At 48.3% G+C, this 27,516-nt stretch overlaps 1 protein-coding gene across 3 annotated transcripts in view; it reads right to left on the reverse strand.

Moving 5' to 3' along the window:
- Positions 1-27,516, reverse strand: part of MACROD1 (mono-ADP ribosylhydrolase 1) — a 251,221-nt gene that overhangs the window by 78,652 nt on the left and 145,053 nt on the right. For 2 of the 3 annotated variants that reach the window (XM_070950323.1, XM_070950324.1), the window contains exon 4: positions 563-592. The exons of the other annotated variant lie outside the window; for it this stretch is intronic. In XM_070950323.1, the coding sequence (XP_070806424.1) occupies positions 563-592 (30 nt within the window). The remainder of the gene's footprint in view (positions 1-562; positions 593-27,516) is intronic. 3 annotated transcript variants of the gene reach the window in all.

Below are 27,516 nucleotides of genomic sequence, written 5' to 3' on the forward strand. Positions count from 1 at the left end.
GGGAAGAGGAAAGGGAAGTTAGGTGAAAGTGACGTAAGTGAAAGTGAACAAAGGTGGAAGTGAAGTGAAGTGAAAGTGCAAGCGAAGGCGGAAGCGAAGGCAGAAGCGAAGGGTGAAAGCGAAAGCTATGTTGAGTGAAAGAACGTGAAAGCGAAAGTGGAAGTGAAGTGAGGTAAAAGCGAAAGTGAAAGCCAAGGTGAACGTGGAAGTGAAATAAAGTAAAGTAAAATAAAGATGCAACAGTCCTCTGGAAGGAATTGGACTCTAGTTCCCATCACGGCCAGTAATCAAAGAGGATGGGTTGTGTAGTCCCACAAATTCTGGATGGCCACGGGGATCAGGTCAGCTGGCGGGGAACATCTGTTTTGTCACGGCTGGGGCAAGATGTAGATCCAATCCAACTGGGCCTTCCTTACACCCCAAACATCTGCTGGGCCAGCCACCAGCCGTGCGCCCGGATCCTATTTTTCTTCCCTTCCCTTCCCTTCCTTTCCCAATCAGCTGACATATTAATTGCAAAGCCATGGAGGAAAAAAAAAAAGCTATCAATTAGAAAACTTACCGCCGCCGCCTCCCAGCAGGGAACTGTTAGCTAAAAGGAAAACAGAGAGAAAAAAAGTTGTTGTTAAATTGCTGTCTGGTTAGGAGCTATTTCGGTTGATTCACATGTTCAAGAGTTGTTGCACAATTTTGCCATCTTCAGTCTCTACAACCTGTCCCTGATGGGACCCTCAATCTTGTTGAACCTGAAAGGAGCATCCAGGAATTGGGATGTTAGTTTATCCCAGGGGTCAGCAACCTGTGGCTCTGGAGCCGCATGTGGCTCTTTCACCCCTCTGCTGCAGCTCCCTGTCACTCAAAATAGGTGTCATAACTACCAATGCGCCGGCATGTGATTTATTGAGCTTTTCAACCCCCGGTAGGCCAACCATGGATAAATCCAAGAAAAGAAAAGTTTCAGAAGAAAATAGAACGTTTAATTCAACTACCTATGCTAGTTTTGTGGCCGCTCAGGAAATAGTCAGGCAAGGGAAGGGTTTTTGTGGCTCCCGGTGTTTTCTTTTCTGTGGGAAACGGGTCCAAATGGCTCTTTGAGTGTTTAAGGTTGAAGATCCCTGGTTTATCCCGAGTCCCATTCAGGACCAGGAATAGCCCAGATCCATAAATCCAAATGGACTGATATAGCTAATATATATTTTTCGGAGTATAAGACACGCTTTTTCCCCCCTAAAAGAGGGTGAAAATTTGGGTGCATCTTATACACCAAATGTAGCCCCGCCCACCTGCTGCTCCCCCCCCCGGAAAATGGGGCACACGGAGGCGGCAATAGGCTATGGCAATCCCTGCAGCCTGAAACAGCTGATCTTCAGGAGGTTGATCCAACCGACAATTGGCTGCTTGTGCTAATCAGGCTGTGCTGAAGCTGAAGCTGAAACGGGCTGTTTGCTGCAAGGAGGCAAATTGCTGGGAGGCAGCGGCAGATATTTTTTTTCTTGTGCTAATCAGGCTGTGCTGAAAATGAAACTGAAACAGGCTGTTTGCTGTTTGCTGCAAGGAGGCAAACTGCTGGGAGGCAGCGGCAGATTTTTTTTTTCTTGTGCTAATCAGGCTGTGATGAAAATGAAACTGAAACTTGCTGTTTGCTGCAAGGAGGCAAACTGCTGGGAGGCAAAGGCAGATTTATTTTTTCTTGTTTTCCTCCCCAAAAAAGGTAGGTGCAGAGTGTCTTATACTCTGAAAAATACGGTATTTTTTAATTTCATTCAATTTAGACCTTGCTGATGCCAAGATGGCTCCGAGCAGCTTAGAGTTTCAAATTCACTTAACAACCCTGTGACTAATTTAACATCTGCCCCGAGAGTCACCTTTTTTTTTTTGCTCCGTTGTAACTTTGAACGGTCATTAAACGAACCATGGTAAATTAAGGAACTACCTGACTAATGTTAACTTAAGGGGGGGAGGAAAGGGAAGAATATAAAATTGCAGAAGGAACTTGCAGCCTCTTGGAAAAAATAAAAATCCTGATTATCACGCAAATTTTTGTGAAATGCTCTTTAGCCGCTCAAAAGAACCCTTTGCTGTTTTCCTGCAAAAGATTAGCCCAGCTACATTTTTAGAAACCGCCAGCACAGCAACCTGGGTCGATATTGTCCAATTAACACCGAGGGATTTAATTCTGAGCAGAAATCTACGTGCCCAACTGCACTGTTATTCTGGGGTTTCATTTATGGGGATTTCCCCTCCCCCACTTTGTTTTTCTGCATTCGACTTGCTATCTGGTTGTTGTTTTTTTCATTGCTTGGGATGGAAGGCTAGTTATTAAATAAACCAGTGGTGAAATGTAAAATTTGTTACTACCGGTTCTGTGGGCGTGGCTTGGTGTGTGTGTGTGGGAGGGTAATGTGACTGCATGGGCGTGGCCAACTTTTTTTATTTACTTTTAAAAGCATTTTTTTTTTACAACCTCTTCTGGTTGTAATAAAAATGCTTTTAAAAGCCTCTGACGATCCCAGCTGAGTTGCCTGATCGTCAGAGGCTTTTGTTTTCTTTTAAAAGCATTTTTTCTACAACCTTTTCGGCCGAAGAGGTTGTAAAAAAAAAATGCTTTTAAAAGCCTCTGACGATCAGGCAACTCAGCTGGGATCGTCAGAGGCTTTTAAAGGCTTTTGTTTTTTCTACAACCTCTTTGGCCAAAGAGGTTGTAGAAAAAATGCTTTTAAAAAGCTCTGACGATCCCAGCTGAGCCGCGCGATCATCAGAGGCTTTTTTAAAAAAACTTTTAAAAGCCTTTTTTCAGCCGAAGAGGTTGTAGAAAAAATGCTTTTAAAAGTAAAAAAAAAAAAGCCTCTGATGATTGCGTGGCTCAGCTGGGCATGGGGGGGGGGCGCAGGGATTTTTGCTACCGGTTCTCCGAACCACCTACCGGATGATCAGGTGATCCGGTCCGAACCGGGAGCATTTCATCCCTCAAATAAACTCTTTATTTCTTTTGGAAAGCTGGATCTGGAGGGATCCCAAGTTAACTGAAACGGTACGTCCGATCTGCAGGGTGTGCTTGATTCAGGATCGCATTTGGGACTAGGATTTCTATTGTAATCGAAAGTGCTATTCCGGGGGGGGATTCAGCCGGTTCGGGAAAACCGGATGTTAATTTGAATCTGGTCCGCCAATCCGGTAGTTGCAAGGACTGGCTGACCCCGCCCACCCTGCCCTGCCCCTCCCAGGAGTCTCCATGCAGCCCGTTTTGGATGCCAGGTAAGTGCAGGGCCTGTGCGGAGGCTCTGGGAGGGTGAAAACGCCCACCCGTGGTGCAGGAGGCCGAGTAGGCCACGCCCACCATGGCCACGCCCATCCAGCAACCGGGTAGAGAACCAGTTGCTAAAACTTCTGAACCCCACCCCTGGTGCTATTGTAAGTGAGTCGCAAGTTTTTTGCCACAGTTGTTCAAAGAACCACTGCAGTTGCTGGCTGGGGAATTCTGGGAGTTGAAGTCCACAAGTCTCAAAATCATCCCCCCCCTCCCAGTTTGAAGACCCCTGCACTAAGATGTATCTTGCTGCTATCATGCTATCAATGTTGTGAGAATATGGCCATTTGCTCCCCCAGGTTGGTGCAAGCACATCCATGCCTCTTGGTGCAGCTTTCAAGAGTGGCACCCGTTTCCCACTCAGCTTTCCCCCCCACCTCACCCCACCCCGCCACAAGCTGGCAAGCGCAGCCTCCCCACGCCCATCCGTGCCCTAGTGCTTTGCACCTGTTTCAGGAGGTTGCCTTGGCAACAGGAGCAAGCGGGTAAGGATGCGCTCACCTCGGAAACACCCACCGTGGAATGGGTCCCAGGCACCCTGGGAAATCAGCCAGCTGCTCCCAGAGGCTGAACTGAGTGGAGAAGGGAGTTCGGCTGAAAGGGGCAGGCGTGGGAGGGAGAGAACTGGCCGACCCACCAGAGACTGGGGAGAGATGGGGGGGGGTGGGGAGAGGCTCTGGCTCAGCCAGGCTGCAGACAGGGAGGACTGGCATTAAGTTTGCAGGGCAGCAGGAGAGGATGGCTTAGAGAGAGAGAGAGAGAGAGAGAGAGAGAGAGAGAGAGAGAGAGAGAGAGAGAGAGAGAGAGAGAGATAAAGCTATCTATCCATCCATCCATCTATCTATCTATCTAGATAGCTAGAGGGATGAAAGGATGGATTAAGATGTTGGTTGGCTGGTTGGATGGATGGATGGATGGATGGACAGACAGTGATAGATATATAGATACAGATATATAAACATATCCTATATCTCTATCTATCCATCCATCCATCTATCTGGCTAGCTAGAGGGATGGAAGGATGGATTAAGATGATGGATGGATGGATGGATGGATGGATGGATGGATGGATAGATAGACAGACCAGATAGACAGACAGAGAAACATATCCTATATTTCTATCTATCCATCCATCCATCCATCCATCCATCCATCTGGCTAGCTAGAGAGATGGAAGGATGGATGGATGAAGATGTTGGTTGGTTGGATGGATGGATGGATGGATAGATAGACAGACAGATAGATAGATAGACAAAGAAACATATCCTATATCTCTATCTATCTATCTGGCTAGCTAGAGGGATGGAAGGATGGATTAAGATGTTGGATGGATGGGTGGATAGACAGATAGACAGAGATTGATAGATATATAGATACAGATATATAAAGGTATCCTATATCTCTATCTATCTATCCATCCATCCATCCATCCATCCATCCATCTGTCCGTCCGTCCGTCCGGATACCTAGAGGGATGGAAGGATGGATTAAGATGTAGGATGGATGGATATGACTGTACCTTTAAACTTTTAAAATACCTTTTAAAAAGACCTGAAGAGGGGGTCTACATTGAAGCTTTGCCCTGCAGGTGACCCATGCACCGTTACTCAACGATGGAGTGATGTGAGGCTTTTATCCAGGAAACCGAAGGTCCCGCATTCTCCCTGGAGGTCCTGCTATCAGGAGTAAGGACTGCTCCCACTGACGGTCTGCCTCCCCCTTTTTCACTCTGGAGGATCCTCGTTGAAAAGGCGCTTGGGAACGGGCTGCTAGCTTTGCCTCCCCCTCCCCACTCCAAATCCTACAGCCTTCTAGCCTCGAGTAGCCACCTGGTCTTCGGTGCTCCTGCGCACGAGTTCACTTTCCCTGCTCGAGCAGGGGGTGGACTAGAAGACCTCCAAAGTCCCTTTCAGTTCAATTCTAGTCTACCCTGTTTTCCCGAAAATAAGACCCAACCGGAAAAATAAGTCCTAGCGTGATTTTTCAAGATACTCGTAATATAAGCCCTACCCCAAAAATAAGCCCCAGTTAAGATTGTCAGCCAGATGGATGCTTTTAGTATCGTATTTCCCCCAAAATAAGATCTAATTGGGAAATAAGCCCTAATGAGTCTTTTGGAGCAAAAATTAATATAAGATCTTCTTTTGGGGGAAACATGGTAAATTCCCCAACCAGAAGCGATCAGGGTGTTAAGATTGTCAACTGTCATAAATACTTGTCAGTTGCCAAGAGTTTTGATCAGGTGACCGCGGGGAACGCTGCAATGGTCGTAAGTGTGAAAAACGGTCACAAGTCGCTTTTTTCCAGTGCCGCCGTAACTTCAAACGGTCACTATAAATGTAGGTTGTAAGGCCGAGGACTCTCTGTACCGCAAACCTGCAACTCTCCTCAGCAGGAATATCAATAGGGAGAGGAATCTCTGACATGGCTGAAAGCTACAGCGTTATCCGTATTGTTTTATTTTTAAAATATGTAGATATTGCATTTCCCCGTACGGGCCCCCAAGCAGCTTGTAATCCGGTGTGTGGGGCGGACGGAGGGAGGGAAGGGGAGGGAGGAATAAAATAAAACTACACTCATAAAATCAATATGTGAATTGCCTATCGATTTCACGCCAGACCATAAAAGTTACATTCCGTTCGCCGAGGAAATTTTTTTGCGCCGGGCGACTTAACAAAAGTGCCGCTGAATAGACAGGGGTGGTGGGCAAAAAATCGGTTTGGGCTTTTGGTTTTCGAGGAGAATCAGCTGAAAAACAAACATTTTCTAGAAGGGGAAAGAATTAAGGGTGTGTGTTATAGACAGAGTTTAGGAACGAAGCTCTTAAAAATCTGGTTTTGGATCACTGCACATTTCTCTCTTTGTTTGTTTTTTCATTTGCTTATTTGCATCCCGCCTTCATTACTCTTACAAATAACTCAAGGCGGCGAAGATACCTAATACTCTTTCCTCCTCCTATCTTCCCCGCACAACAACAATCCTGTGAGGTGGGTTTGGGATGAGAGAGAGAGAGAGAGTCACAGGCCCAAAGTCACCTAGCTGGCTTTCATGCAGAAGGCAGGACTAGAATTCACCACTTCCTGGCGGCTGCACCAAAATCACGCTGCCGGCTTTCATGGCTAAGACAGGACTAGAACTCACCGTCACCTGGTGATTGGCCAAAGTCATCCAGCCAGCTTTCATGGCTAGGGTGGGACTAGAACTCACCGTCACCTGGTGATTGGCCCAAAGTCATCCAGCCAGCTTTCATGGCTAAGGTGGGACTAGAACTCACCATCACCTGGTGATTGGCCCAAAGTCATCCAGCCAGCTTTCATGCATAAGGTGGGACTAGAACTCACCGTCACCTGGTGATTGGCCCAAAGTCACCCAGTTGTCTTTCATGGCTAAGGTGGGACTAGAACTCACCGTCACCTGGTGTTTGGCCCAAAGTCACCCATGTCTAAGATGGGACTAGAACTCGTGGTCTCTTACTTTCTAGCTCTGGTGCCTTAACCGCTAGACCAAACTGGCTCTTTAACTAATTAACTAATATTTATTAGCGCAGCGAATTCACCGTTCTGTCCTTCTCTGCGAAACGTTCCCGACTGAAACATCGCAAAACAAAGTTCAGATCGTAATTCCAAGCTAGTTCAAGGGGGAACCATAAGTCTTCGGTCAACTTGTTCCCTCCAACTTAATTCTTCTCAGCTCCAGAGCTTTGCAGGGTCACCCTGGAAAAAATGTTTGGCTGTTGGAGAGCGGATTTTTACCAGACAGGATTCTCCAGCACCTCTAAGATGGATTGAAAAAAAGGAATTAGATCAGGGTTGGGGTTATCCTTATCCTGTGGGACCTCAAATGGGGGGGGGGTGTCTTCATATCTTCCTCTTCTTTTGCTTCCTGGATTCTGAAGCTTGAAGCTTTTTCAAACGGCAGCTTCTCCTGCCCGAGGAAGCGACCAGCTGGGGAACCTGACTGCTATTACCATGTTTCCCTGAAAATAAGACCCTGTCTTATGTTTTTTGAACCCCGAAATAAGTGTGCTTAGCCTTATTTTTAGGAATAGCACTTAGATTTATGTACCACTTCATAGTGCTTTTACAGCCCTCTCCGAGCGGTTTACAGAATCAGCCTCTTGCCCACAATAATCTGGGTCCTCATTTTACTGACTTGGGAAGGATGGAAGGCTGAGTCAACCTTGAGCCGGTCAGGATTGAACTCCTGGCAGTGGGCAGAGTCAGCCTGCAATGCTGCATTCTAACCACTTATTATTTTGGGGGGCGTGGAGCAAAACTCTTGCTGTTTTACCTGATTTCCAGCTCAGTCTCCCTAACCCTTAAGCAGAGGAAATGGCGGGGACTGGCTGCACACGCAGTTTAATATTTTTCAGGGAGGGCTTATTTTCGGGGAGGGCTTATTTTAGGGCATGCGCTCAAAAGCCCGATTGGGCTTGTTACCCGGGGAGGTCTTATTTTCGAAGAAACTCGGTAGGATGGATCCTGGTTTTGACTCTACGGAAAGCTGGTTTTTCTCTTCCCCGCCTTTCAAGAATTAGACAACCCAAGAAGAGCCTTGCTCTCCCAGGAGGAAGAAGGTGCAATCAAAATTTTGACAAGGCAGAAAGGAGAAGCCAAATTGCAAAAAAAAAAGGGGGGGGGGCAGGAGGAAGGAAGACGCTGACCAGTTTCCCAGCCTTCGCATCAGGAAGGCTGAAGGAGTGGGCGATGAGTAGACGAGTCAGGTTGTCTTATAGAATCTAAAGGAGAATACCGTCAAATGTTAACGGAAGTCTGGAATTTGAAAACAGGACCTGTTGAATTGGCGGGATTTGCTGGTTTGCCAGCTGTCTCTCAACGCGCTAGCCCACCGGAGTTGCTGCCGCTCTGGGGCACTCTCCATCCCACCCCCCATCCTGCCAATCTCTCTACAGGCAAACAGGCTCCTGTCAATCAGGCCTGCAAAGGCTTAATCGCCGGCCTCCCCAAGCAGGCTCGGATGGGCTTGGGCGACCTAATTGAAGTTGTCAGTTCTTCCTCGGCTCCAGAGCCTGCAGGCAGCCGGCAGAGAGTGATGAGGGGGCTTTGGGGTTGGTTGAATGGATGATCGTCTTCCGGAAGGGATGGATGGATGGATGCCCAACTCCTTCTCTGTGCCAGGTTTTCAGCAGGATGCTTGAACCTTAGGGAAGGGAGGCTCTGCCAATCTCGTCGTACACATGTTGTACTCTGACAATAAAGGTTCGAATTGAATTGAATTGAATTGAAGGTTGAGGAGGAAGAGGAGGAGGTCTGCTTTTCAAAAGATGGGCAAGTGATTCTGAAATCAGGGCTGCTTGGTGCTCTCTGAGCTTGGTGGCTTTCTTGTAGACGTTTCATTACCCAACTAGATAATGTCATCAGTGCTAGAAGAGAGTGGGGTTGTACTAGAAGACCTCCAAGGTCCCTTCCAACTGCTGTGACTCCCTTCCGGGTCAGTTTGGAGACGCCAAGCCAACATTGCTCACCCTCACCAAGGAGGAACGTTGGAAGATGCTTCAAGTCAGCTTGCCCGGAGGACCTCAAGACCTTCTGAAGGGCTGGAAACGATCTTCAAAGTAGTTAGAGGAACGATAGTCTGGGAGCGTCATTGACAAAGCAGGCCTCGATTTACGACAACCATCAGGACCAGGGAATCCATTGTGAAACGGTGTGGTCGCTAAGTGAGACAGCAACCATTTTGGGGAAGAACAGCTCCCAAATCCTTTTTTTCTAAATCTAAAAATCCTCCATCCCAACGTTTTGACAGTTGGCGCGAATCCTGCGGCCAGGGGAAGGAGTTCACAGTTCACACCAGCAGTGGGATTCAATCAGTTCGGCCGAAACGGCTGTTAAATGGTTGACTGGCCCCGGGCCTCCCCACCCCACCCCTTCCAGAAGTCCGCACGTGCCCCGTTTTTGCTCCCAGGAGGCTGCAGGGAGGCCTACTAGGCCCAAAACGGGGCATGGGGGGGCACGCCCCTGCCCGCAGCCCATTTTTGCTCCCAGGGGGGTGCAGGAGGCCGAATGCTGCCTGTCACGCCCCCTGGCCATGCCCACCATGGCCACGTCCACTCAGCCGGTCATTAGGGCAGAGAACCGGTTGTTCAATTATTTGAATCCCACCACCGGTTCCCACCCTATGCCAAACCACAAAACACGGCCTAGGGCAAATGGGTCGTAGTTAGTGTGGGGTTTTCACAGATGGGGTTGGGTTGCACAGATCCCGGCAAGAGAGACTCGGGGAGCGACCGTTTCTCTGTCTTCTCTCGGCACGCCTGGCACATTACCGCAGCCAGCTCAGCAAGTCGAGGCAGAGTGTGAATGTTAGCAAGCTAGTGAGTTATTTTTTCCCACTCTTCCCTCCTGCTCAAGTTCCTCTCCTTTCCTTCGGCAGCCCTGCCTGCATGTGGGGAAGGGCTCATCAGCCCTGCCCCCTCCCCCCCGGAAGTTGGGGCCTGCTTTGAGTTGGCAGGTAACAGAATAACAAAGTTGGAAGGGACCTTAGAGGTCTTCTAGTCCAACCCTCTGCTCAAACAGGAGATCCTACCCTGTTTCTCCGAAAATAAGACCCAACCAGAAAATAAGTCCTAGAATGATTTTTTCAGGATGCTCGTAATATAAGCCCTACCCCCCAAAATAAGCCCCAGTTAAGATTATCAGCCAGATAATTATCAGCATTTAGTACCGTACAGGTAAAGGTTCCCCTCGCACATATGTGTTAGTCGTTCCTGACTCTAGGGGGCGATGTTCATCTCCGTTTCAAAGCCTAAGACCCAGTGCTGTCCAGAGACGTCTCCGTGGTCATGTGGCCGGCATGACTCAACGCCAAAGGTGCCCGGAATGCTGTTCCCTTCCCACCAAAGGTGGTCTATTTTTCGACTTGCATTTTTTACCTGCTTTCGAACAGCTAGGTTGGCAGAAGCTGGGACAAGTAACCAGAGCTCACCCCATTACACAATACTTGGGATTTGAACCGCCGAACTGCCAACCTTTTGAACGACAAGCTTAGCATCTTAGCCACTGAGCCACTGTATCCCTATTTAGTACCGTTTTCTCCCCAGAATAAGACCTAACCAGAAAATCAGCCCTAATGTGTCTTTTGGAGCAGAAAATTAATATAAGACCCAGTCTTATTTTCGAGGAAACCTGGTATACCAATTTCAGACATATATTGTCCAGTCTTTTCTTAAACCAGCGATCAGGGACCGTCAGGGAGAAGACAATTCTGCCTTAGCCACTTGCGTTCGCGCGGGGGCTGCCCATCCCTCTGTGCACCCTCCCAACGGCCCCATTCATGCTCCAGAGGCTGGGCCAGAACCAGTCATGGCCCCCCTCTGGCTTCTCCCCTTTTTTAGCATCATGCTTTTCAGTTGCTGGGCAACCTGCGCACGGCTCTCCCCATCTCACCCCCCTTCGCTGCTCTGCCACGGCTGATCAATTTCAGCAGATGCTTGCTCAGACGGAGGCTCACCTGCACATCCTTCAGTTAAACTCCCCCCCACCCACTCCCCAAAAAAGCTCAGCCAGGGAAATGCAACAGCGACACACATACACACACCTTGCAAAGCACGAGTGGCTTTTTGGAGCGTGATTATCGGGGATGCATGCAGATTGGGGAGAGTCGGAGAGAGACCCCAGTTTGTGCTTCACCATTCTTTGGGGAAGCAACGGGGCTCCTCGGAGTTTCCTGGAGAGGACACCCCACAAGCAGGTTATCACTCCGTGCCCAGAAAGCAGCTGCAGGGTCCCAAAACAGGCCAAATTTCAGCAAGAGCTGTTTGAAAAATATCTGGAGCCCAAGAGAAGGTGGCTTGTCCATCACACAGGTATGAGAGTTGACCAGAGTTTGTTTATTGCTGGCCTGAATAAAGTCAGGGTGGAAATGCCCTCCAACCCCCCCAAAATGCCTTAGCTGCTCCCCACATCTAGGTTGGCTTTGCAACAATGAGGACTAGTCTCATTGCATTTCCTTTTACAAGTCAACAAGGAGCCTATGCCGGCTGGGGAATTCTGGGACTTGGAAGTCCACATGTCTTAAAGTCGCCATGTTGATGAAACAAGGTCCTGTGGCATATGGAAGAGAGCTCTCACAAATCATCAGAGATAGAAGGGTGAAAAGCAACACCTACGAATAGCCGGAAAGGGAATGTTGTATAAGCACGTGAGGTCTCAGATCAAATGGGTCGCTGAAAGGCAGGCATGACGCCCTTAGGCATCTGAGATCCAACTGAGGCACGGGGGCACTGGCAAATTCTTTATTTATTCCCTTACCCAAAGTAGGTAACATCATCAGGGCACCTGGGCAGTGGTGGGTTCCTCCCGGTTCGGCCGAGCCGGTAACGGTGACGATATGACCTCCCCGAAAATAAGGCCAAGCGCTTATTTGGGAGTTCAAAAAAAATATATGACAGGGGTCTTATTTTCGGGGAAACACGGAATCTAGTTTGGTCATGAAACATCGGCAAGAAAACAACCAAGCTCAGAGACCACCAAGGAACCCACAATCCTCCTTCTCCTCCTCCTCCTCTTCTTCCTCCTCCTCCTCCTCCTCCAACCCCATTTCTTTCTAGCACTGATGATGCTGTCTAGAGAGCATCAAGGATCCTACAGTTCAACCCTGAGCTGCAAAACGATGGGTGGAAACCTCACTGGCCCAAGGGGCACCCCCGCTCACCATCCTGGGGTTGTTGTTTTTTGCACCCCGTGAGCGTTGCCCAACATCGGCATTCTCCAAATTTGGTGGCCAACTGCAAGTGTATCAAGGTGCGGTTTCAGCAAGAAATAAAATAACTCAGATATATAAACCCCCCCGAGATTAGTTTAATCCGCTTAGAGAGAAGAAGAAAAGGGGAACATCTCAGCCTTGTCATTGCATGACATCGTTCCGCAAAGAGCTAAGCTGAAGGCTCGCGCTTCCCGAGTCATCGAAAATCCCGGTTTTCATCACCGGCAATTGGTAGGGTTATTCTCCTGACAGCCAGTTTCTTTAAAAGTTGGATGGCTTCTTTTTTAAAAAAAGAAAAAAGGAAAAGGAAAAAAAGGGAGGGGGAGAAAATCAATGCCTACCATTTTTGAATTATTGATGGACGTGGTTTTTGCGTCCCATTGAACGGGATTGTTTCTGGCTTATCGACAAGCAATTGTGCTTTTGATATGACATCGATAAGGGCAGATCCGCCTCCGGAATAAACGCAAGTCGGTTAGAGACCCAGCGCCAGCAGGCATGCCAAAGGCTTAGTTGTGTTAACCTTGATGTGCCTGGGTGCCTGGTTTGCAGGCCGTCCTCGACTTACGGCCGTTCGTTTAGCGACCGTTTGAAGTTACAAGGGCACTGAAACAAGTGACCGATGGTCTCGTCGCATATGATGCGTCGCTTATCTTCCACGTATGAAGAACGGTTGCAGGGATTGGGAATGTCTACTTGAATTAAAAGAAGGATTGGGGTGACATGATAGCAGGGGTCCAATATCTGAGGGGCTGCCCCAAAGAAGAAGGGGTCGACCTATTTGTCAGAGGACCTGAAGGCAAGACAAGAAGCAATGGATGGAAACTAACCAAGGAGAGAAGCAATCTGGAATTGAGGAGAAATTTTCTGACAGTGAGAACTATTAATCATGTTCTGTCCCCGTCCCACACACGCACCCCCACAGACGGCCCGGAGTTAATAAGCCACACGACAAAATCTTTGAAGATAAAGCTGGCAGCAACCCAGTGGCTAGCTGCCAATTCAGACTTTACTCACACAAAACAAAGATTAGACTGCAAGCATTCCGATAAAGCAGGCAAAGTTTCCGCAATACAAGGATTAGTCCAAATGCAGTCCGACAAGGCAGGCAGAAGTCCAGTAACGCAGAGATCATGGATTATTTCTAGTTTTTGCTTATCACAAACTGAACCGGCCACCACACCCACATTTATACCCTGTGGGGTGTGGTCCAGTGACTCAGCTAATCTCTGGCACGCCTTCCCTTCTGCTGCGCACGCTTCTCCCTGTGCCTCTGCCGAGGGTCCAGCCAGCACTTATCTCCTTCGTCGCTGTCCACCTGTGGCTGCGGGGACGTGCTTGGCTCTGGGCCTATCTCTTGGCCTTCAGTGTCTTCCAGAGGCATTGCCAGAGAGGAGGGTCCTGGAGAGGGAGGCCTTGCCAACTCCTCTCCCTCACTCTCAGAGTCTGCATCTGTCAATAGCCCAGGCTCAGGCAACGGAGCCACAACAAATCAGTGGAACGGCTTGCCACCAGAAGTTGTGGGTGCTCCAAGACTGGAGATTTAGTAACTGGACAGCCACTTGTCTGGAATGGTATAGGGTCTTCTGCTTGAGCAGAGGGTTGGACTAGAAGACCTCCAAGATCCCTTCCAATTCTTATTCTACTATTCTGCATCCAGATGGACAGGAAATCAAAATTCAGGCACTTGGCAGCTCCATGTATTTGTGATAGTTGCAGCACCCCAGGGTCATGTGATTGCCACGTGTGACTTTTCCAACCGGCTTCCGACAAGCAGGGTCAATGGGGCAAAGCCCAATTCGCTTAATGCCCGATTCACTGAACAACCGCAGTGTATAGCCGAACAACTGTGCCAAAAAAAGGATTGTGAAATCAGACGCGAAATCACTTGAAAACTTTTGCTTTGCTTAGCGATGGAAATTCTGGTCCCCATTGCGGTCGTTAAGTCGAGGACTACCTGTACTGAAATACGCTTCCACTGTCGCAAAGAGAGAAACGCAGATGTGATCTCTCGGATCGAGAGAGGCATTGGATGGAACAGCCAACTCTAGGAGTGCTCCTCTGGAGTAACCTTCTCCTAGCTGGGGATCTGTGTCCTGAACTACCCTGTTTTCCCGAAAATAAGTCCTAGCGTGATTTTTCAGGATGCTCGTAATATAAACCCTACTCCCAAAATAAGCCCCAGTTAAGATTGTCAGCCAGATGGATGCATTCAATACCCTACAGGTAAAGGTAAAGGTTTCCCTTGCACATATGTGCTAGTTGTTCCTGACTCTAGGGGGCAGTGCTCATCTCTGTTTCAAAGCCGAAGAGCCAGTGCTAACCTAACCTAATCTAAAAAGATGAGTTATTTGGAAGGCAGAGTTATTTTAGGAAGAAGCGAACAGAGAGGGATTTACAGAGCCCCCCTTTGAGGGTGACGCGTGAGTAAGAAGTGTGACATATAAATAAAATAAATTCAGAATCTGGAAAGAAAAAGAGACCAGGCAGGCATGGATTGATTTTTAAACCTCTCTTCCAAATTTCTTCAGGCCAAGCAAGGTCTCTCAACCTTGGGGACTTTAAGATGGGTGGACTTCAACTCCCAGAATCCCCCAGCCAAGCATGCTTGGGTTGCCGCAGCCTCCTCTCGTCATCTACGGGTGGCATTCTTTCCCAGCCTCTAAAATGGAAACAGCAGCCCCGTATCAGCTGTTATTGTTACCGAGCAGGATTTGGGGTGGGGTATGTGTGCGAAGGGACGCGGTGGCTCAGTGGCTAAGACACCGAGCTCGTCGATCGAAAGGTCGGCAGTTCAGCGGTTCGAATCCCGAATGCCGCGTAACGGGGTGAGCTCCCGTGACTTGTCCCAGCTTCTGCCAACCTAGCCATTCGAAAGCAGGTAAACAAGGAAGTAGAAAAATAGGGACCACTTTCTAAGACGCTGAGCTCGTCGATCGAAAGGTCGGCAGTTCAGCGGTTTGAATCCCTAGTGCTGCCGCGTAACGGGGTGAGCTCCCGTGACTCGTCCCAGCTTCTGCCAACCTAGCAGTTCGAAAGCATGTAAAAAAATGCAAGTAGAAAAACAGGAACCCCCTTTGGTGGGAAGGGAACAGCGTTCCATGCGCCTTTGGCGTTGAGTCATGCCGGTCACGTGACCACGGAGACGGTACAATGTTCGGTACAAACCCCCGGTACAATCAAGACTTGATTCTCACCGACATCCCCGTAATTTTTTTTTTTTTGTCATAGATGTGCATTAATATAGGTAATCCTCGACTTACAACAGTTCCTTGAGTGGCCTTTCAAAGTTACCACGGCACTGGGGGAAAAAAATGACCCATGACTGGTTTTTTTCACATTTACGACCGTCGCAGCATTCCCCGTGATCAAAATGCAGACATTTTGGCAACCGGCTCGGATTTATGACGGGTTGCAGTGTCCCGGGGTCACGGGATCCCCTTTTGCGACCCTTCTGACCAGCCAAGTCAAAAGGGGAAAAAGCCAGATTCACTTCACAACCGTGCGGCTAACTTAAGAACTGCGGGGATTCGCTTAACAACGGCGGGCAAGAAAAGTCGTAAAAATGGGGCAAAAAACCTGACTTAACCCATTGTCTCGTGGAGCCAGATTAAAATGTTTGGGCTCCGTCGTGGCCGTAAATCGAGGACTACCTGTAATCCTGGACTACTAAGGGTCTCTTCTGGATCTCAGCAGGCCATTTGGTGCCCATCTGAGGCTCATTTTGCTCAGGGTGGGCACCAAAGGAAGTGGGCAGACTTCAAAAGAAAGACCTCACCCCGCCTCTTTGGTATTCAAGTGGGCTCGAGGCCGCCACCCCCCCCCCTCTCCATCCCCTGTTTAGCCCCTGCAAGGATTCAGCCCTGCAGGGATTCAAAATCGGACGAAGGGAGCCCTTCCTGGTCCGAATGGGCTTTCCCACTCTTTGGCAATCCCACCCTTTTTCCTTATCCTGGCTTTCCAATCGCCCCCTGGCATCGGGGGAAAAAGAGGAGGGAAGAGCAGCACCTGCCCTCCCCCCCCCCAGCCACTGCCACCAAAGGATGCACTTCAAAGCGAAGAAAAGAGGATGCTGAAGGCGTAGGAGGTCTTGCTTGGACCGAGCCAGCCGGCGCCGAAGCATCGGCGGCAGCAGCAGCCAGAAGCAGCAGCAGCAGCGACGGCGTTAAAAACAGCGGTGCTGAGCACAAACCAACAGCGCTCTTGATCTCATCTGGCGTTTGTGTGTCACCGCATCCTCTCTTCCGGAGTGTGGCATGCAGACACACACACGCTTTCCACACACACACACACAGAGAGACAGACACACAAACACAGGCACCGAGACCTCTACGTCTCGCTGCTTTCTGCTCTCGCTGCAGGAACAATGTCTCTGGCCTAATCTCTGCCTCTCCATTTGGGGGGGGGGGGTGTTTTCCTCCTTCCTTCCTCTCTCTCTTCCTCTCTCTCTCTCTCTCTCTCTCTCTCTCTCTCTCTCTCTCTCTCTCTCTCTCCCCTTTTCACATCCCAGCTTTCCCTCCTTCCCTCGCCTGCCCTGCTCTCCCTCCCTCCCACCGTGTCATCACCAATTCCCTTCTCTCCTGGTTATTTGCTTCTCGCCACTGGAATAAGCAGCTGGCTGGCGTCATAAACTTTACCAACGGGGGAGGAAAAATAAATAAATAAAGGGCTCGGTCCATCCGCTCTCAACTGGACTAATCTCCTGACCAGGTAAGGCAAGGTCAATTTTATCCCCTGGCACAGCTTTGGCAGCAAACGGGAGAGAGGCTCGGGGCACCAAGCTGGCAGCATTTGGTCTGCCAAGGGTGGAGGTGGTATCGATGGGGGGGTGGAGGAGGAGATGAGCTTGCAAGCAGCTGCCTTTTACCGAGATGGCACGGATGGCTGATCGAAATAAACCGAGAAGGAGAGAAATGTTTGCTCCTGGGAATTTCTGGAGGGCATCAAACTGGCATCTGATACTTCTTTGGGGAGGGGTTGTTTTGATTTGGGGTGAAAAATCTCGGATTGGCCTGCCGGTGGTTGAATACATCAAAGGCAGTGAGGAGATTGATATTTCTTGCGGTGTATTTTTACGACGTCTTTACTCTCTCCCTCCCCTGGTGCCGTGCAAAAATTGTGAGGGTTTTTTTGGGGGAGTGTGGTGGTTGTGCTGAGATGCTTGGACTTGATTCCTGTTCTTCCTCCGTGGAGAAGGGAAGGCAGGGACGGTCAGCGAAGGAAGAGGGAGTTAGTTTGGCCGGGCACAGCTTTCAGGCGTGAGTTCACACCTGCCCATAAGCAGAGGGTGCCGTCCGTGGCTGGCAAGTCTAGCAGTGAATTTTCCTGCGCCTCTGGCACGGCCATTCCCGGGCAAGACTGGCATATGAATGCAGAGATGCTCGAGTCTGTGAAACGTAGGGAAGATGCCGTTGGCCAGCCTTGGTCAAAGGATGCTACCAATAATCTGTTTTCAGCAACGGCTTCGTTGGGTGTCAGGCTGCAAAATTTGCGCCCTTGTGTTGATATGTGTTGAGTGATATGCGGTCGTTCCTTCTCCCACGCCTCGAAAAATATGAAGCCTTAAATCGGGGAGCCGAGGACGTATAACCGAGATCTGAACAGGGAATCTACGTTAATTTTTATAAAGATTCAAGCAGGGCCCTTTGCAGTCTTCCCTTCGAGCTCGTCACGGCGAGAAGGGGGCCAAACCGACGTTACACAGTCAGTACACCAGCCGTCCCTAAATACACTTTTGGGTGTGCAAATCTGGGTTTTTCCAAGCTCCGAGTCAGCAAGAGGATTGGCGGATTACACCGAAGGGGGGATTTTTGACACTCTGCCGGGCAAATTTGGGGCAACGGGGGGGAAAGGGCGGGTGAGTGACCCGTTTCTCCCGACTCCAAATCCGGGGAGATTAATTTGCTTCCGAAAGGACCCACGCAGCAAAAGTGAAAGTTGGCAAAGGTTTAACGAAAGGAGATCTCGCAAAAGGGTTTAAAGGGGGAGGGGGGAGGGCGCGGAGGCAGATTATTGGATTAGCCCAGTTTTTTAATCTCGGCCTTCCATCCCTGCCACCTCCTTCCACCTACCACCCCACCCCCAACCCCCCAGTTTCCCCAAGAGGGCAAAGCCTCCGTTTTTAAATAAACAACTCATCAGAATTATCACAGAATTAGCGAGAGAAAATTGTCCTGATTATGAAATGGTTGGCAACCCAACCCTCAAGGCCCGTCGAGTGGAAATAAGCCAAAAGAGATCCGAAAGGAGATGGCTTTTGATCAAGATGTTGTGTTAGCTTCACACAACCCTTCTGAGTGTCTCTCTGGCCCGTAACACATACACACCCCATCCATTTCACTGGGCCCTGTTTCTTGATTCACCCCATCTCTTGGTCCTCAACTCAAGTGTGACATTTTTAAGAAACAAGTTTTGAACTTTAGGGGTTGCTGCTTGACCGTTTTTGAGTTTTTCTCTTTTTCTTTCCTCTCTCTCTCATTTTCTCTGTTCTTCCCGCCCTCCAAGGAGTCGAGGGTTTGGCGTTTCAGGTGGACAGTATCAATATTTTTCAGCCTGGGAGGATCTGGATGGCATCAAGGGGCAATGGGTCAGGAGGAAGAGGCTGGTGGATAAAAGTTGGCTGGCGCAGATGCTTGGCCTTGGAAGGGATGCTGGAGCGAAAGGCAAGGCTGTTTCTGGGGGAAACAGGTGGAAGCTGGCTCGAGAGTGACACGCAATGAAAGGCAAAATAAGAGAGACGGGGAAGAAATGAGAAGTGGGAAATTCCTCTCCTCAAGAGCCCTTCAAAGATCCATTCGGGGCAAAGAGAGAGCTTTAGAAGTTCGTCAAGCGAGTTATGGTGCATCAAACTTGGGCTATAATTTAGGTAAAATATGAAATCTGAAGTTGCAGATGGACACTTGCCACTTAAACATGGGGCCCTAGTTTAGAAGTTTATAAAAACCCCAAAGGGGAATAAACAGATCTTTCCTTCCTTCCTTCCTTCCTTCCTTTCCTCCCTTCTTTCTCCTTCCTTTCTCTCTTTCTCCCTCTCTCCCTCCCTTCTTTCTCCTTCCTTCCTTCCTTCCTCCCTTCTTTCTCCTCCCTCCCTTCCTCTTTCTCCCTCCCTCCTTTCTCCTTCCTTCCTCTCTCCTTCCCTTCTTCCTTCTTCCTTCCTTTCTCCCTCTCTCCCTCCTCTCTCCTTCCTTCCTTCCTTTTTCTCCCTCTCCCTCCCTTTCTCTCTCCCTCCCTTTCTCCCTCCCTCCCTTTCTCCCTCCCTTCCTTTTTCCCTTTCTCTCTTCTTTCTCCTTCCTTCCTTCCTTTCTCCCTCCCTCCCTCCTTTCTTTCTCCTCCCTTCCTCCCTCCCTCCCTTCCTTTCTCCCTCTTTCCCTTCCTCTTTCTCCCTCCCTCCCTTCTTTCTCCTTCCTTCCTCTTTCTCCTTTCTTCCTTCTTCCTTCCTTTCTTCCTCTCTCCCTCCTCTCTCCTTCCTTCCTTCCTTTTTCTCCCTCTCTACTTCCTTCCTTCCTCCCTCCCTTCCTTTCTCCCTCTTCCTCCCTTCCTTTTTCCCTTTCTCCCTTCTTTCTCCTTCTTTCCTTCCTTCCTCTTTCTCCCTCCCTCCCTCCTTTCTTTCTCCTCCCTCCCTCCCTCCTTTCTTTCTCCTCCCTCCCTCCCTCCCTTCCTCTTTCTCCCCCCCTCCCTCCCTTCTTTCTCCTTCCTTCCTTCCTTCCTTCCTTTTCTTTCTCGTCCCTTAAACTCCTCCCTAATAAAAAAAGCAGGAGAATGATTTCAGAATAATTTCCCAATGTCATGTCATTTTAACAAAAAAAAAAAAAAATCCACATGCCCAGGTACAAACTAAACAGGTCTCGGATTTTTCAAATCAAGGTAAACCCGGCCAGCCTTGGCTGTGGCTTCCAAGTAAACACAGCAGCTAAGGAGTAAAACAGGAGGGCGGAGAATACCCGGGAGGATTGTGCCAGGTTGTGTGTTTGTGTGTGTCTTGCTCTGCTCTTGGGTATTTCATCATCTGTCATCATCGATGGAAGGAGCAGAGGAGCAATTTCCAAGAGATTTGGTGCTGGGAGACAGTGTGTGTGTGTATGTAGAAACACTTAGGCATTTGTGTGTCTGTGTGTAGAAGTAGAAGGCAAGAAAGTCTGCTGGAGTTTTGTGTATGGTGTGGAGCGCCATTTAAAATGGGGTCTGGATAGTTCAACCAGAACCACTTTCTGTGGCATGGATGTAGATGCATCATTGGGGTTTAGAGAATAACAAGAGTTGGGAGGGACTTTGGAGGTCTTCTAGTCCAACCCCCTGCTTAGGCAGGAAACCCTCCACCCACTTCAGACAAATGATTATCCAACATCTTCTTCAAAACTTCCAGTGTTGGAGCATTCACAACTTCTGGAGGCAAGTTGTTCCACTGGTTAATTGTTCTCACTGTCAGGAAATTCCTCCTTAATTCTACGTTGCTTCTCTCCTTGATTAGTTTCCACCCATCGCTTCTTCTCCTGCCCTCAGGGGCTTGATTCCCTCTTCTTTGGGGCAGCCCCTGAGATATTGGAAGATTGCTATCATGTCTCCCTTACTCCTTCTTTTCATTAAACTAGACATACCCAGTTCCTGCAACTGTTCTTCGTTCTTCATGTTTATTTCGAGGCAAGAGGATTAGAGGATTGCAATCTAAATATTCCTTTTTTTCTTGTCCATTAGTCAATTACATATCAATGGGAATGGCCTTGGGCACATCTGTTTTTGCAGCAGGGAAAAGCAACCACTTTTGCCTGTATTATTAGTAACATCTGTATTAATGGTATTATTGGTATCGTTGTATTTTTCTGAAAAATGCCCAATACATTTTCTGGGCAAATGTTTATAGCATCGTTTGTAACTTTGATGCTTGTATGTCATTTGGTTTTTGTTGTTTTTTTTTCTTTTTTAATGGGAGAGGGTCTCTGCCTCAGATATAGAAACATCCAGAAAAGAAATCAAAGAAAAGAAGCCTCTCTACTAAGTTTTATATCATGAAACTGCTAAAATTCCCAACTCAAGAATTTAAACTGCTTTATGTACCAGTGGTTTTTCAATCTTGGCCATTTTAAGATGGGTGGACTTCAACTCCCAGAATTCCCCAGCCAGCAGGCTTTAGATATGTGTGTGGAGCTCAACTCCCAGAATTTCCCAGCCAGCAGGCTTTAGGTATGGGGACTTCAACTCCCATAATTCCTCAGCAGCATGTTACTTGGAGAATTCTGGGAATTGAGCTCCACACACATCTTAACATGACCAAGGTTGAGAAACTATACAAACTTCCAACGGATGATGTGCTTTCTGAACGGGCCCAGAGAATATCTGAACCCCGTGCACTCAAATCACATGGATGAGCAGAAAAAAATTTCAATTCTTTCTTTCTCTTTCAAGAGCATTTAAGCCAAAATGCAATTCTGGTCATCCATAAACCAAATAAAAAGACAAGAGACTAGACCAGACTAGAAATAGGGATAGAGAATAGAGAAGAATGGAATGGAATGGAATGAGTGCTGGGTTTCACATTATGTTAGAATAGAATAGAATAGAATAGAATAGAATAGAATAGAATAGAATAGAATAGAATAGGATTTAGAATGGAATGGAATGGAAGCGAAGCGAAGCGAAGAGAAGAGAAGAGAAGAGGATTTAGAATGGAATGGAATGGAAGCGGAGCGGAGCGGAGCGGAGAGGAGAAGAGAAGAGAAGAGAAGAGAAGAGGAGAGGAGAGGAGAGGAGAGGAGAGGAGAGGAGAGGAGAGGAGAGGAGAGGAGAGGAGAATAGAGAAAATAGAAGAGAATAAAATAGAAGAGAATAGAGAAAATAGAGAAGAATGGAATGGAAGGGAAGGGAAGGGAAGGGAAGGGAAGGGAAGGGAAGGGAAGAGAAGAGAAGAGAAGAGAAGAGAAGAGAAGAGAAGAGAAGAGGATTTAGAATGGATAGGATAGGATAGGATAGGATAGGATAGGATAGGATAGGATAGGATAGGATAGGATAGGATAGGATAGGATAGGATAGGATAGGAATAGGATTTAGAATAGAATGGAATGGAATGGAATGGAATGGAATGGAATGGAATAGAATAGAATAGAATAGAATAGAATAGAATAGAATAGAATAGGATTTAGAATGGAATGGAATGGAATGGAATGGAAGCGGAGAGGAGCGGAGCGGAGCGGAGCGGAGAAGAGAAGAGAAGAGGAGAGGAGAGGAGAGGAGAGGAGAGGAGAGGAGAGGAGAGGAGAGGAGAGGAGAGGAGAGGAGAGGAGAGGAGAGGAGAATAGAGAAAATAGAAGAGAATAAAATAGAAGAGAATAGAGAAAATAGAGAAGAATGGAATGGAAGGGAAGGGAAGGGAAGGGAAGGGAAGGGAAGGGAAGGGAAGGGAAGGGAAGGGAAGGGAAGAGAAGAGAAGAGAAGAGAAGAGAAGAGAAGAGGATTTAGAATGGATAGGATAGGATAGGATAGGATAGGATAGGATAGGATAGGATAGGATAGGATAGGATAGGAATAGGATTTAGAATAGAATGGAATGGAATGGAATGGAATGGAATGGAATGGAATGGAATAGAATAGAATAGAATAGAATAGAATAGAATAGAATAGAATAGAATAGAATAGAATAGAATAGAATAGAATAGAATAGAATAGAATAGAATAGAATAGGATTTAGAATGGAATGGAATGGAATGGAATGGAAGCGGAGAGGAGCGGAGCGGAGCGGAGCGGAGAAGAGAAGAGAAGAGAAGAGGAGAGGAGAGGAGAGGAGAGGAGAGGAGAGGAGAGGAGAGGAGAGGAGAGGAGAGGAGAGGAGAATAGAGAAAATAGAAGAGAATAAAATAGAAGAGAATAGAGAAAATAGAGAAGAATGGAATGGAATGGAAGGGAAGGGAAGGGAAGGGAAGGGAAGGGAAGGGAAGGGAAGGGAAGGGAAGAGAAGAGAAGAGAAGAGAAGAGAAGAGAAGAGAAGAGAAGAGAAGAGAAGAGAAGAGAAGAGAAGAGAAGAGAAGAGAAGAGGATTTAGAATGGATAGGATAGGATAGGATAGGATAGGATAGGATAGGATAGGATAGGATAGGATAGGATAGGATAGGATAGGATAGGATAGGATAGGAATAGGATTTAGAATAGAATGGAATGGAATGGAATGGAATGGAATAGAATAGAATAGAATAGAATAGAATAGAATAGAATAGAATAGAATAGAATAGAATAGAATAGAATAGAATAGAATAGAATAGAATAGAATAGAATAGGATTTAGAATGGAATGGAATAGAATGGAATAGAGCCATTTGGACCCGTTCTCCACAGAAAAGAAAACACCGGGAGCCACAAAACCCTTCCCATGTCTGACTTATTTCCTGAGCGGCCACAAAACTAGCATATGTAGTCGAATTAAACGTTCTGTTTTCTTCTGAAACTTTTCTTTTCTTGGATTTATCATAGTTGGCCTACCAGGGGTTGAAAAGCTCAAGAAATCGCGTGGGTGTCGCACATTGGCAGTTGTGATGCATATTTTGAGTGACAAGGAGCCGCAGCAGAGGCGTGAAAGAGCCACATGCGGCTCCAGAGCCCCAGGTTGCTGACCCCTGCCCTCCACCATTTCAGACAAATGGTTGTCCAATCTCTTTTTGAAAACTTCCAGAGTTGGAAAATGGCTGCCATAAATGAGGAGTAGAGTATTTGGGCTAGATGCGTTATAACCCTAAGCTATGCAGATCAATAGACCGAGACGGGGCAAAGGAATATGGGCCCTGTTGTCTTTTATGCAGCCTTGGCAGAGAAGGCAGTAATCTTCGGGGTTGCCCAAAGATCTTAGATTAATCCCTCAGAATAGGTGCCAGAGGCTTGTCCCGTTTCCCTTCTGCGCTGTTCCTCCCATCTCTGCACCACGCCAGGTTTGGAAAAAGAGAAAAAATTTTCCTCCTTGACTTAAAACAGTTCATTTAGTGACCGAATAAAGTTACAACGGCACTGCGAAAAGGTGACTTATGACCCTTTTTCATGCTTACGACGGTCGCAGCGTCCCCAGGGTCACGTGATCAAAAGTCAGACACCTGGCAACGGGCTCGCATTTATGACGGTCCCCTTTTTGGCGACCGCCTGACAAGCAAAGTCAATGGGGAAGACGGATCCACTTAACAACCGTGTGACTAACCGAACAACTGCGACGATTCACTTAACAACGGTGGCGGGAAGGTCGTCAAACGGGGGCAAAGCTCACTGAACAACTGCCTCGCTTAGGAACGGAAATCGGGGGCTCCGTTGTGGTCGTACGTCGAGGACTAGCTGTAGCTGCAGAATTTGGGATCCACCCCGGCGGGATGCTGAAAGGCAGCCTTTTCTGGCAAAGTCTCGCCGGGGGAAACTCCTGATGCTAAGAGGGAACTGGGAAGGCCACCTCAACCACAGGCTTGAGGCCTCTTAAGGAACCTCCTTGGTTAGGAGCAGTCTACCTGTGTCTAGGCAATAATGCAAGGAGCTTCCTTTCTGCAAAGCCTTGCCAGCTGAATGCCGGATCCCAACCGATTTCCAGCCTGACCTTTATTCCCATCCTCTGGAAAGATTACGGGAAGCGGGCGGGGGTGGGTGGGCATCAGGCATTTCTGCCCCACAAATCAAACGGAGGAGAACTTGCCGCTAAACTCAATCACTGCAACTCGGTGGGCTCCCTTCCCCGTGGGATTAACTGACGAAAGCCAGGATAATCCGCTTATTAAACCGATTCAGGCTTGCAGGCGCACTTGATGTGCAGGCTGCTAATCTGGCACGGCTTGAGCAACGGCCCATCCGGCATCCAGAGACATTTGGCCGACTCTAAGTGGAGGCCGGGAGGACTTTTAGCCTCTTTTTCCTCTCCTCTCCTCTCCTCCCCTCTTAATGCATGCTGGCTGGGGGATTCTGGGAGTGGAAGTCCACCCATCTTAAAGGAGGCTGGATGGGGGATTCTGGGAGTTGAAGTCCACCCCACTTAAAGGATGCTGGATGGGGGATTCTGGGAGTGGAAGTCCACCCATCTTAAAGGAGGCTGGATGGGGGATTCTGGGAGTGGAAGTCCACCCCACTTAAAGGATGCTGGATGGGGGATTCTGGGAGTGGAAGCCCACCCATCTTAAAGGATGCTGGATGGGGGATTCTGGGAGTGGAAGTCCACCCATCTTAAAGGATGCTGGATGGGGGATTCTGGGAGTGGAAGTCCACCCCACTTAAAGGAGGCTGGATGGGGGATTCTGGGAGTTGAAGTCCACCCCACTTAAAGGATGCTGGCTGGGGGATTCTGGGAGTTGAAGTCCAGCCATCAGGTTTCTGGTAATTTGCACTATTGATGGAAGGCAACACTGGTGTTCTCAGCCAGGAGCTTGCTTCCTGTGGGAGGGGGCTTGCATTTGAGCTTCTCCAGAGCCTAGTGGGGAGGGGGGGCTGCCAAAGTACCCACTCTCCCAAGCAGGGATGAGCAATGGGGGAGAAACGCCGGGGGATCCATCGTTCAAAACCCACCAGAGGCATCCTGGCATGTTGGACAGGGAATCCAAATAGCCAGGACAGCTGTGGTCGGCCACAAAAAGCAAGGAAGTCCATGCATGGGGGGGGGTGTCTCTTATTTCAGTCCTCCCCCCTCTTCCTAATCTGGAGTCAATCTGCCAGAATCTTGTGCTGGGAGGGGGAGGGGGAGCTCGTCTCTCCAACCGAGCAGAAGCAGAACGGAGGAGTGAAAAAGGGCCGCAGGGGGGAGCTTGCAAGCGAGGGATCGGAGAGTGTTTACTTCTGTTCCTTCCACCGTTGGGAGTTTGCAGCTGATGTAATGGCCGGGTGGGTTGGCATCAGGCTCTGGGTGAAGCTGCGGTCCCACTTCTGCTGCGGTGGGACCCTGGACAGAAAGCGGGAGGGGAGGGGAGGGGAGGGGAGGGGAGTCTCCTTGCCCCCAACTCCCAGCCCTTCCATCCCTCTGGCACAGCCTGGGCACTTGGTAGACGGTGCCCGGCCTCCCATATAGGGCAAGCTATATAGGGGGAGAGGGCCAGAAGGTCTTCGGGGCTGGGGCCTCATTTTGCATGCCAGAGAAGGGGATTGATTTTATTTTTTAAAAAAAAACCCTTCTCCTTCTCTCTGAGAATTGTCAACTTGAGTGAAAATGGAGTGGCAATCAGAGGAGGAGAGGCGAACGTGAAATACCATTTTGCTCAATGCAAAATCCTTCATGGAAATCGCCACCGGAAGGTGCTGTGATTTGCTGCTGGTTAAGATTAAAATAAAACAATTAAAAACGCCAAAAGATTCACCACTGGCCAATCCTGAAGCTCTCAGCACATTGAGAGCACATGGGATCTCCAGGTCCAGGAATAGTCTACCTCCAGGTGACAGGGAAACCGGGGCCTTTCTTATCATCAAGTCTAGTCCTCAAGATAAGCCGTTGCTTGCTCACCTGGCAGTTTTAGCAATGACGGCGGCGGCGGAGGGGCGGGGAGGATGACTGCTGATTCGAACTTGCCTCAAATTTAGTGTGGTTTGGTTCAGCCAACCAAGAGCGAATGCCGCCCACATGGCTAAGGCCAGAGTCACTTTCAACAGCAAGATGGGAGACATATAAATAAGATATAGATGGATGGATGGATGGCTGGAAGGAAGGAAGGAAGGGAGAAGGGAAGAGGAAGGAAACATAGATAGATAGATAGATAGATAGATAGATAGATAGATAGATAGATAGATAGATATAGATAGATAGATAGATAGATAGATAGATAGATAGATAGATAGATAGATAGATATAGATAGATAGATAGATAGATATGGATGGATGCAAGAGAGGGAGGGAGGAGAGAAGAGGGAAAGAAGGAGGAAGGAAGGAAACAGATAGATAGATAGATAAGATAGATAGATAGATAGATAGATAGATAGATAGATAGATAGATAGATAGATAGATAGATATAGATAGATAGATAGATAGATAGATAGATAGATAGATAGATAGATAGATATAGATAGATAGATAGATAGATATGGATGGATGCAAGAGAGGGAGGGAGGAGAGAAGAGGGAAAGAAGGAGGAAGGAAGGAAACAGATAGATAGATAGATAAGATAGATAGATAGATAGATAGATAGATAGATAGATAGATAGATAGATAGATAGATAGATAGATAGATACTGTAGATAAGTAGGTAGGTAGGTAGGTAGGCAGGCAGGCAGGCAGGCAGGCAGGCAGGCAGACAGACAGACACCCCAAAGGCATGAGTTTTACAAATAAGTATCACTCTTACATCCCCTCTGATCTGATGGGGCTGCTCTGGGGCACACGTGTCAAAACTGCCTTTGTTTCATTTGCCCTCCCATCCTGGGCTAACCCAGGCAATTGCAGCTGAGCCAAGAAGCCACGGTTAAGAGAAGCCCAGCCTGGCGGGACAAGCGAATTCAGTTTAATTGGCCACCTAGCTTCCAGCTCTCAGCTCAAGACAGGCAGCGTGTCCATCATCTCATTC

The sequence above is a fragment of the Pituophis catenifer genome, unplaced genomic scaffold (genome assembly GCF_029215685.1).
Source record: "Pituophis catenifer annectens isolate HBS135680 unplaced genomic scaffold, rPitCat1.0.hap2 SCAF_10, whole genome shotgun sequence".
In the NCBI taxonomy this organism is placed as follows: domain Eukaryota; kingdom Metazoa; phylum Chordata; class Lepidosauria; order Squamata; family Colubridae; genus Pituophis; species Pituophis catenifer.